Here is a 12,278-nt window from a genome sequence, read left to right as displayed (position 1 = left end):
GATATCTGTCCAGAAAATTGTCCATTTCCTTTAAATTTTCAAATTTTGTGGAGTACAGGTTTTCAAAGTATGACCTGAAGATTCTCTGGATTTCCTCAGTGTCCGTTGTTATGTCCCCCTTTTCTTTTCTGATTTTGTTAATTTGCATGTTCTCTCTCTGCCTTTTGGTCAGTTTGGATAAAGGTTTGCCTTTGTTGTTGATTTGCTCTAAGAACCAACTATTTGTTACATTGATTCACAGCTTTCAGCTGTGATGTCAACTATCTGGTGTGAGTATGGTGTGAGTATTGTGTAGTTTCTTCATGTGAGCACTTAGATCTATGAACTTTCCTCTTAGTACTGCTTTCAAAGTGTCCCATAAGTTTGGGTATGTTGTGTCTTCATTTTCATTGAATTCTAGGAAGTCTTTAATTTCTTTATTTATTTCTTCCTTGACCCAGGAATGGTGCAATTGCGTGTTGTTCAATTTCCATGAGTTAGTAGGTTTTCTGCAATTTGTGTTGTTTTTGAATTCTAACTTTAAAATGGTGGTCTGATAAGATACAGCGTATTAGTCCAATTATTTTGTACCTGTTGAGGTTTGCTATATGTGGTCGATTTTTGCGAAGGTTCCATGTGATGCTGAAAAGAAGGTATATTCTTTTGTGTTTGGATAGAAAGTTCTATAGATGTCTGTTAATCCCAGTTGGGTCATAACTTCTGTTATTTCCTTTGTCTCTTTGTTAAGTTTCTGTCTGGTAGTCCTGTCCAGTGGTAGGAGTGGGGTGTTGAGGTCTCCCACTATAACTGTGTGAGGTCTATTTGTGATTTGAGTTTTAATAATGTTTCTTTTACAAATGTTAGTGCCTTTGTATTTGGGGCATAGATGTTCCTGTATATTTTGTGTTAAGTACTTTTTGGACTTAAGATTTTTCTTTGCTTGATGAATTTATTTCCTCTAGTTTATCTTCAGCATCTGAGATTCTGTCTTTCATCTCTTGTATTTTGTTGGTTATGCTTGCATCTGTGGTTCCTGATTGTTTACTCGGCTTTTCTACTTCCAGCATTCCCTCATTTTGTGTTTTCTTTATTGTTTCTATTTCAGTTTGCAGGTCCTGAACTGTTTCCTTCAGCTGTTTAATTGTATTTTCTTGGCTTTCCTTGATTTCTTGCATCTTTTGGTTCGTCTTTTCTTCCATTTCTCTAAACGATTTTCTGATTTCCTCTCTCAGGGTCTCTATCATCTGCACGAAGTTGTTTTTAAGGTTGCTCTCTTCTTCTGCTTCTGTGATGGGATGTTCATGTCTTTCTGGTGTAGAGACTCTGGTGGTGTCATATTGGTTTTCCTGTTGTTGGATGTGTTCTTATATTGTCGTCTTCCCATCCCTTCTTCCAGTGGGTGCAGGTGGTATCACTTCCTTTCCTGATGTGTATGGGTCCAGGGTTCTCTTCAGGTGGGTGCAATTGGCTCTGATACTCTGATGGGTCTCAAGGTGGGTGTAGGCAGGTCTGAGGCACTCGCTCTCCAGATGGGCGAGAGCAGGACTGGGGCAGAGATGTCAGCAGACTCTGGGTTGCTTGGTCCTCAGGGGCCGAGTCGACCTGCCTTCAGACCCCTGGGCAGGAGTTCTCAGAGTGGGCAGGCAGAAGTTGGGTCCAAGTCAGGGGACAAAGCAGCTCACCTCTGCACTCTCTGCACTCTGAACTACCTGGGGGCAGAGTAGCCCAGTGATCTCAGCAGAGTCATGGTCCCTGGGTCCTCAGGGACCGATTCAGTTTGCCTGCAGACCCTGGGGTGGGATTTCCCAGATTGGGCAGGCAGAAGTTGGGCCCAAGGCAGGGGCCAAAGCAGCTCACCTCTGCACTCTGTGGGGGCCGGAATCAACTATTGTCTTTTCAAAGGATTCAGTGTTCTTTTTGTCAATGTGCTTAGGCTGACCAGAGATCTTAGCAGCACAGTTATATGGGCAGGAGGATTTGAAAATTCTCCATTCATTCTGAAATTTTGTATTTCTTAAGTAAGAGATAAAAATCCAGGTTACATTATTTGAATGTTGTTTCTGTTTATTCTGGATATCAAAATAGGGACTAATGATAATTTATTTTGTGACCAGAGAACATAATTCATAGAAAAAACGAAAAAGCATTTGGAACAGAGAACAGGGATGGAAACTACCTCCTTCCCAGCTGGATATGTGGCCTCAGTTATTGTTTGCTTTCTGGATAGTCGAAGAATAAAGGGGCTGGAAGAGTCATTCCTTCTGTTGGTGAACATACTGACAAGGCTCTTACCATCCCACTTGGCAGCATAAATACTCAGAACAAAGTCTTTATAATTTTTTCCAGTTCACCTCATGGTCTCAGTACCTATCTCATACTGTTTAAATATCTAACGTTTGAAAAAAACGTGGCAGTGGCACCAGAAGTGATAGACAAGAGTCAGAATTAATCCCATTGTTCTCCCCCGTCCCATGTCCTATAGAGACTTCACAATCCCTCCTTGTAGTCTGTTTATGCACATTTCTCTCTCTCTCTTGCCAGAAAGCAAGGTTCTTGTTGAGTGCTTGATAGTCCTTGTCATCCACACTACTTTGCATAGTATGCTCTCACTAGGATGAGAATGAAGCATGCCCAAAGGCCATGATAACTGTCTGTGTTCAGCTGTATTATCTCTCCTATTGAAAGGCACTTGAAAATATTCTCAAAATACCGGGAACTGTTCTGAAGCACCCAGTTACTGAAACTCTGTTACAATTATATACAAACTTCTCTCTCTCGTGGATGAAAGTGTTGGTTGTTGAGTTTAGGTCTGCATGAACTATGAAGCACTGTAGCTGTTTCTCTCAAGTCATCTTGAACAGGCACAGACTCTGGGAAGATGTGTTGCAATGCTGTGTACTAATAGGTAGAAACAGAAATAACTATGCAAGCCAGATGCTTCACCTGGGCTCTGCTCAGTCTCACGGTTAACATGTAGATCTCACTGTTTTACATGTATTGTTTTTCTCTTGCACACCCACACCGATGAAAGGGCAGCTGCCCAGCGGTGTACACAGTGTGTACACTGTGAATCTGCATGCTCTTTCCACTATGGTTTCTACACAATGTGGTTTCTGTTGGCAGTTTATGTTTATTACTTCAGAAGTGGTCATACTTGAAACCCAGGCTATGAGTAATATTTATTTTTATTTAACATTACTAGGGGGGTTGTTAGACAGTACTCCGCTCCTTGTCTTTGGCAAGAGGTTTTATAGCCTTTCCCTCTGGTATGCAGAGAAGGATTTGTATTACAAATACATCTTAACTTGTTATTATTGCAGGGTTTCATTTGCTTTAATTTAGAAAATTCCAGTCTTACTTTATTTTGTCTTTGTAAGATTCCAAATTCTGTCCAACTGGGAATATTGAAAAGATATTATTTGTGGTTCCAATCCTGAACTAACTTGGTTTGTTTTAGAGAACAAACCACTGGAATAAAAGGAAAGAAGATCTGGTATGGTTTTTGTTTTGTTTTGAATTCTGTATGTTCTAACATGATTCTCTCCACCTTTTCCACAGGTCCACGTCCAACCCTCAGAATGGCACCATGCTCTCTTTCTTCCACAGGCCTGGCTTGCATATATGACTCGAGCTTACCATGCCGTTTTACAGGTAAGGATGCACAGGGTATGCTTTGCAGGGGGAGCATTTCCCCCTCATCACTGATTTTGTAACAATGTGCATTTACTTTTTCAAGAATTTTCTCTCTGGGGCTGACTACACAGTGTCTACCACCTCCTGCTTCTAAGGTCCCAGTGAAAAACCAAGGTTCAACTGCACTAAGGTCCCCCTGGGAAACCAATGAATGTGTTGGGCTTATTTACAAAGCATGGGTGTGGCTTATTGACAGGAATTGGGGTGATCCCAAAGCAGCTTTTCTGGAAAACCTTTCTGTAACATGAATGATGGTTTCCTGGTGGCTGTAAGCTTTTCTAGCCTATATCCATTAGCCTCTGACACTCCAAGATCCTATGGCATTAAGGTAGAATTGCACACAGCTGGGTAGAAGTAGTACCTGAATACTCAGATATGGGTCCCATGGCCTTCCTAACCCTCTCATCCTATGAAGAACATCAGTGTTCAACAAGCACAGTTGGATGATCTTTTGCAAGCAGCACAGCTGACCTCCTGAAGGTGGAGATTCTTCTGCCCAGAGGATTATGATGAAAAAGTGTAAAAGCAGTTGGGAAAAATAACACTATCAAAAATGCAGTGGTTCCTTTTGTTCATAAGAAATGTAAGGCTTGGGACTGAAAAGAAGGTGGAGAGATTGCAACAGTCAGAGACTAGGAAGGAACAGAGCAAAATGGTGTCTTCCGAATATGGGAGGACAGATGCTCTCATGAACTGACAGCAGCTGCGAGACCTACACAAAATCAAGCCTGGCAGCATTCCAGCATGGAGAGGGAGGGGTCATGAGCTTCTGCCCCTAGCTGAGAAGCTATTGGTGGTTGATGACATCTGGGGGAAGGAGAGGCAGTTTTCCTTAAGGGTGTAGCTTCTGATAGGTTGACCAGGCTCCAGGAAATGGGGTTGATGGCCCTGCTCTCAGGAGTATATCAGCAAAATCAAAGATATGAAAGGGGAGGAAGTGGTGAGGGGTAAAACTGGGAGGAGTAAGGGGGAGGAGCTGGAAGTGACTATGTTCCAAATACATTGTACAAGTGTCTCAAAGAATTAATACAAATATTACATTATGTAAAAGAAAATTCACAAAAATTCAGATGTGGATATTCCTAAGTTCTGTGTCCATTCAGAGCTCCCTTCTAAGCTCCATTCTTTTCTGTCCTTTTGGCTTCCTGATACCCACCTTGACTGTCCTGAAGTATCTGGACTTAATTGCCTCCCACACAGAGCTCAATGTCTTGTCTCTATAATGAACCTGCCTGTATATTTAGCATTATCTCTTGACACTTCTCTCAGACATTTATATTTCAGCTTTTCCAAATTTCTGTTTTCCAGAAGTTGGCATATATCCTAATGTCCTGACTTTTGTACATACCATTCCTCTCTGCCTCAGATGCTGCTATTCCCCATATGCCCACCCCATTTTTTAACTTGTTCTTTAGATCAGTTGGGGAAAGTACTGGTGTACCTAACTCCTATCCCCCACTGTATTATAAGCCCCTCTCCTCTCACATTGGTAGCTCTGTTTCCCTTTTTAAAGCTCATACTGATTTTCTTAATTAATTAGTTAATTAATTTTGTATTCCAAATGCAGTTTCCCCTCCTTCCTTTCCTTCCAGCCCCTCACCCCACCTCACCCTTGCCCCGCTCCCAATCTTCTCCTCCTCTGTTTCAGTTCAGGAAAGGGCAGGCCTCCCATGGATATCAACCAAACATGGCATATCAAATTGCAGTAAGACTAGGCCGCTCCCCATGTTTTGAGGCTAGGCATGGTGACCCATTATGAGGAGTAGTGTTCCAAAACAATGAGCAGAAGAGTCAGAGACAGCCCATTCCCATTGTTAGGAGTCCCACAAGAGGAGCAACTTCCAGAACTGTAACATATATGCAGAGTGCCTAGATTAGTCCCACACAGGCTCCCTAGTTATCGGTTCAGTCTTGAGAACCCCTATGAGCCCAGCTTAGTTGATTCTGTGAGTTTTCTTGTGGTGTCCTTGACTCCTCTGGTTCCTACAAACCTTCCTCCCCCTCCTCTGCAGGATTCCCTGAGCTCTGCCTAATGTTTGGCTGTGGGCCTGCTTCTGTTTCCATCAGTTGCTGGATGACAATTGGGCTAGATATCAATCTATGAATATAACAGAATATCATTAGGAATCATTTCAATGACATTTTTTTTCTTCTAGTCCTATTCGGCTCTATCCTAGATCTCTGTGTCATCCAGCCTGTGGGTTCTGGTGCTGCAGGCAGTGGCAGGGGTGGGCTTACTTTCCTGACATGGCTTTTAGGCTAGACCAGTCATTGATTGGCCACTCCTTCAATCTCTAGGCCATCCTTACCCCAGCACATAGGTAGAACAGATTGTTATCTGATACTTCTAGTTGTCTCTATTCCTTTAGGACAAGATCAGGACTTCCTTTTCTATTGTTTGCTATCTGTGTCTAAAACAACAGTTGCTCACCAAATACATAAAATATACTCAATTGGCCTACTTTCAACCCATTATTATAAATGTTAGTGTCTTTTTAAATGTCAAATATTTTTTATCAGTTGGGAACTATTCAAATGAGCAAGGTTGAATTCTTTTTTGTGGCTGAAAAGTTATTGTTAAGAATGGTGTGTGTGTGTGTATGTGGGGTCTGAGATCAGTAAAGTAACATGTCTCAAGAAGATTTTCATATAGTTTAAGAAATCATAGTTATATGGGTAAGACTGATGACTTCCCTATAAGGGCACAGAGAGTGATAGCCAAGGAATGGGTCAGGAGGTAAGGCGGACTGAGTTTCTGGACATTTGTGCTCCTATCTCAAATTCAAACCTTAGTGCAGCAGTGCAAGTATTTTAGCCCAGAACTGATAAATAGTGTACAATTTCTGACCCATTAGAACCTAGAAGGGTTCCAGGGTCTCCATCAGCAACAGGCCAGGTCCTTCTAATGTGCTTTGTCTGCAGCCATTTTGGACATTAGAGTGTCCCCACTTCAATCCACATAGCAAAGCCACTCCTCTGGAATTCCTGATCCCTGGCTTCGTGTTATTTTACCTGTGTTTTATCTTCCCAGACTGGCTGCTCCTGAGTGAAGGAATTAATTTCTCCTGTCTGTATGCTTCTGTAAACTCATTATACATCACCAGTAAGTTTCTATCCAAGAGAAGTGAGAGTACAAATCAGAATCCAGACTTCATGTTCAGTCTTCCTCAGTCACTTGGCAGTTTTTCCTGGCCAGGCAGAGTGCTGAGCTTGTAGGATATGAAGGGAAATGAAGGGCCCCTCCTGCCAGTGAGTCCCCTGTCCAGTAAAGGTAGCTACATGCTTCTAAGCAGTTTCACTGAAGCATTCTCCATGCTTAGTGGAAAAAAAGGAACAAAATTCTGCAAACGTCTGGAGAAGGAAATGAGCAACTCCTGTAGTCAGCCGAGAATTTTTAGTGCTTTAAGGCAATGGTTCTCAACCTGCGGGTCACGACCCCTTTGGCAAAAGCGTATCTCCAAAATATTTACACTATGATTCACAACAGTAGAGAAATTACAGTTATGAAGTAGCAATGAAAATGATTTTATGGTTAGAGTCACCACAGCATGAGGAACTGTATTAAAGGGTCACAGTGTTAGGAAGGTTGAGAACCACTTCTTTAAGGGGAAGAAGGGCTAAGTTGAAGATAATTGTGATATAATTCAGACTTTATAAAAGCCTCTATTTTCTCTATAACTGCTACCATTTACTGAATAACTAGTATGTTGCTAACACTTAACATATACTATTTCAATTAATCTTTACAGAAATGCAATGAAGTACATATTTTTAAACTGATGTATAATGGTATTATAGATAGACAAGCAGGGTTAACTAGGAAAGCAAAGCAAACAGTTTCAAAGCCAATAGTTGGTACATGAGAGAAATATAAGTTAATTACGAATTTTCTGATTTCAAAGCCTCATATGATTGCCTAACACCATCATTAATTTTAGAGAATGCAAGTTGGTCTAACATTTTACTTCCTTATTACATTTATTAATTTAGTGTGTGTGTGTGTCTGTGTGTCTGTGTGTCTGTGTGTCTGTGTGTGTGTATGTGGGTGTAGGCATGCCATGATACATATGTGGAAATTAGAGGACAATTTGTGAGAATAGTATGTTTTCTCCTTCCACTATATGGCTCTAGGGATTTAATTCAGGATGTCAGGATTGGAGGCAAATGCCTTTTCCTGCTGAGCCATCCTTCTTGGCTTGGACTAATAAAAGACAGGTCCATTTAGGAAAAGTCTTTTATTTTTTACAATATAGGTAGAGTATTCTCTTCTGCTGGTGTAGTGATGTGTGCATTTGTTTGCTTTCACTTAAGATCTCTTTATATCCTGTTACACTGACAGTCAGTGAAAACGTGAACTTGAAAGTCTAGCATCGAAAACCTAGCAGTGTGCTGTAGGTTTGTCATTGCTTGAGAAACACTGATGCACTTAGCTGCTTAGTTTAACTTTATTCATACCTTTGAGACTTACAGCATCAGAGGTGAACTGGAGTAATATTGAGATCCTTGTCCATTACAAGAATATGTGTCCTGGGAGCATCTTCTGTTACAACAGCTATGGATACTTCTGTCTGGTGCTGGGCAGGTTTGGTAGCATTAAACTCATCGGTTAGAGGAGCCATTTTCTTGGTCAACCTTAGGAGCCAGGCTGAATGGTGTATGTCCTACATTACTTCCTGGACACAGATATTAGTAAGACATGGATAGTAAGTTTGAGATCTGGACACTACTAGTAGCTTCTCCTTAGGCATTTCCTGACTTACCTATATGTTCTTCAAAGGAAGTTGGTATTTGAATTGCATGTTCAGCACACTGGAAGTAAGTGGATTTCTATCCATCCAGGTAGAAAATGCAGAGACAGTCTGATTGGCTGTTCCCAGGCTGTCTTGCCAGGGTATATTCTAATTGGCTATACACCAACCTGCTTGGCAAGGAGCTTTCTGTTCTTTCCTTTATTTTGTTGCTCTTTTTGGATGCTGAGGAAGATCGGGCCTCCAACTTTGTGAAAAAAAAAAAAAAACTCTTTGATACCATATGATGTCACACAGGAGAGAGTTATAAAAGCTGGTTGATTGTGGATACACTTCCTTAGTTGGTCAGCTATCTATCAAACAATCTGAAACCAAATCTGTGATTATGAACTAAGATCTGTAGTAAGTTACCCTCTGACTGGTTGAAAATTTTTCTTTTTAGATTTTTGTTCTTTTGTGTATATTTTTGGTGTGGGAGATAGGACCCAGGGCCATGTATATGTTAAGTATGCTGTCACTGAGCTATATATCTGGCCTCTGTTCCTTCTTTTTAAAGTAAACTGGGTAGAATTGTTTATTACATCATCAGGCTCTTCTTTTATAGACTACAGATTAAAATTAAGAGGGATGGATGGATTCCTAATTGGAATCTATAGAGGACCTAAAAGCCTCAGTTCAGGTGATCATTTCATCCTGTTCTTCCCTAGTTTTCCTGCCTTAACCAAAGGTGAGACACCTGATGAGTGCTGCTGGGTCTGTCTGTTACAAAGATGCAAAGGACTAGAAAGCAAAGTGGATCTGGAAAAGTGGATGAGTTTGGGTGCTAGGTTTTGCGGGGTTTACAGAGAGGGGTAGAAAGGAAGAGAAGCTCTGAGAAAGAAGGCAAGAACCCTTTCCTGCTCCACAATGGGATGGCTGTACAGGATTCTCAAGAAGGAAACTGCTTTATTTACTTCCAAGGAAGTTTTAACTTTATTATTTCCTATTTGTTGGATTTTTTTAAAAAACAAGGAATTGGGCTGTGAAAATTATTTTACATTTCCTGCCTTTCTAGGAGGCCAGTATAAAGGTTAAACATTAACATCTTTTAGTTTGACAATCTCGTTCTTGTAAGAGAATACTTAGGACCCTGTCTTTAGTTACTTTTCTGTTGCTGTAACAAAACACCATGACCAAAGCAACTTATAAAAGAAAATTTTAAAACCTCAAAACCCACCCTCGGCAACACAGCTTCTCCAGCAAGGCCATATATTCCAGTCCTTCCCAAATAGTTCTACCAACTTGGAACCAAACATCCAAATGTATGAGCCTATTGGTGGGGGCATTCTCATTCAAGGCACCACAGACACGAAGTTGTCAATAAGAAAGAGACAACCAATGGTGTAGCCACTGCTTAGTTACCCATGTCCTACCCACCGGAACTCTGTGGGAGATACAGACACATGTAACCCCCAAAAATAAAAGACCCAGACACTGGTATTGGGTTTCAAACTTCAAGCTGAATATCAGAAAAGCAAAGCAGCTGGCCACTAGCTCTTACCTCTACCTCAGGCTGAATAGGCTGATCCTGTCTCCACAAGCTCTCACCAAGCCTCAGACTATAACCTCTCCTCAGCATGACTAGAGACTGAATGCCTCTCTGAGACCTTGCTCCTATCTTATATACTTCCCTAATGTGGGTATTAAAGGTGTGCATCACTACTGCCTGATCTCTATAGCTTGAAGTTAACTTTTCTGAATCCTCACTCAAGTTTTAATAAATCGTAAATAGTGTATCACTACAGACACAGAAGAAGGCATGAAAGTAGGTGAGGAACTTGTTGAGGAAGAAGGGGTTCAGTAAGAGTGGGGATAATAGATGGCAATGGGAGTGTATAGCATCAAAACACACACACACACACACACACACACACACACACACACACACACACACACACACACACACAGAGAGAGAGATGCAAATATGTCACAGAGTTTGATTCCCAGCAGCCATGTCAAGTGGCTGATTGACTGTTCCCAGACTGTCTTGCCAGGGAGTATTCTAATTGGCTATTGGGGGTGTTATCATTCAAAGCACCATAGATACTAAGTAGTCAGTAAGACTACTAAGTGTTCTAATTGGCTGGTCATTGCAGCTCCAGGGAATATGATGCTCTCTTCTGACCTTTGTGGGCACCTGCACACACATAACATTCACACAGATAAACATACACATGAATATAATTTTAATTTAAAAAATTGGTACATAACAGGAAATCCAGAGTTAGTAGACACTTGAAAGGATAGTCAACCTCATTAGTAAACAGTGAAATCAATTAAAACCATGGTGGGTATCTCAAGAATGGTGAAGGTCTATTGACAATTCCAGATATTTATGATGATATGAAATAGCCAGAATAAACTGCTGGTAAGAATTTTCGCCATCAGTTGATTTCATTGTTTTTCACTAATTTTTTTGTTTTAGTATGTTATGTGTATGGGGTTTTGCCTACACATTGTGTGTACTCCTTGCATGCAGTCCCCACATAGGCCAGAAAAAGGCACCAGATCTCCCTGGAATTGGAATTACAGATTCTTACGAGCTGCTATGTAGGTGCTGAGAATCAAATCTGGGTCCTCTAGAAGAACAATCAGTGTTCTAAGCCATCTCTCCAGCCCAAAAACCTTCTCAAAATAGTTAAGCATTACTCTATAATCTTAATAAAATCTGAGGTCTTGCTTAAGTTAGAAGGCATTAGAAAACTACTATTTTAATTATATTAAATAACATCATTGACAATGGATTAAAATGGAAACAACTGATTACAGTAATATAGTAAAAACTAAAAAATTTAATATTTGAAGGTGTGGTCTTAAAGGAACAATTTTAACTATATTTTTATTACATGGCTGAAGTTAAGAACTTTGTAATATTTTTACAAGTTCATTCAATAAGTAGAAATGCAACACTGGTGATTACATTTTTTTACATAGTACCTACATCTTATATTCTTATCTAATTCATTTTCTGTTGTTCTGTTGTGGCAGTAGTGTTCAGACCTCAGTCTTTGAGTATAACTAAAATTATGAATTGCTACCCATTGCTATGCAGGAGACTTTTAAAATGGGACTGTGAGAATTGGATCTGCTTTGAAAGGTATCCTGTAATGAAACACTGAATTGAGCAAGCCTACAACCTCTTTAGGACTTGCCACTAGTGAAATTCACTGACTGCTTCCCCTACTTTCAAGGTCTAATATGCCACCAAGACCACTTGTGTCCAGTTGGCCAAAGGAATTTTCAACCAACAGGCCTGCATGTTGATTCCTCTTGTGTGGTTTGCAGGGAAGGATAGCAGAGCTGGATCTGCAGTTACAGCATGGCAAAGAAGGACCCGAGGAGGTGCAGTACAAACGAAGCACAGCCTGGCTTTGGTAAGGGGATGACATTCTGCTACATACTGTTGTCATAGGACATGAGCAATGAAGGGAACCTCAAATTCCTTAAATGCTTCCAAGCTAGGTGCATTTCCTTCTGTATGATCCAAAGGTAATTCAGAAGACATGATAGGTCTGTTTTCACCTACTCCCTAGATATGACTAGATATGATAAGGATACTGCTTTCAGAAATATGAATACATATGTGTGTGCTGGGTGTAGGGAGAGGAGGTGGCAGTCCCAGTCATCAAGAATCTGTGAAGAATTTGTACCAGTATCCCCTGCAGGAGCAAAACCTACCGAATCTCATGTCTCATACACACAGCATAGTATTTACATGTAACCTATGCACATCCTCCTACATATAAATCACCTCTAGATTACTTTAGTAACTTCTACAGTGTATATTCTGTGACTGCCTTTCTTCTGTATTCTTTAGGG

General features: G+C 40.7%; 1 protein-coding gene across 4 annotated transcripts in view; it reads left to right on the top strand.

The window, feature by feature from the left end:
* Positions 1-12,278, top strand: part of Focad (focadhesin) — a 293,087-nt gene that overhangs the window by 215,595 nt on the left and 65,214 nt on the right. For all 4 annotated transcript variants that reach the window (XM_035439808.1, XM_027400387.2, XM_027400389.1 and 1 more), the window contains 2 exons: positions 3,538-3,630; positions 11,745-11,833. In XM_035439808.1, coding sequence (XP_035295699.1) covers positions 3,538-3,630; positions 11,745-11,833 — 182 coding nt within the window. The remainder of the gene's footprint in view (positions 1-3,537; positions 3,631-11,744; positions 11,834-12,278) is intronic.

Source organism: Cricetulus griseus, chromosome 2 (genome assembly GCF_003668045.3).
Source record: "Cricetulus griseus strain 17A/GY chromosome 2, alternate assembly CriGri-PICRH-1.0, whole genome shotgun sequence".
Taxonomy (NCBI): Eukaryota; Metazoa; Chordata; class Mammalia; order Rodentia; family Cricetidae; genus Cricetulus; species Cricetulus griseus.
Note: the sequence above shows the minus strand (reverse complement) of the source record. Positions and strands in the feature narration are given on the sequence as shown.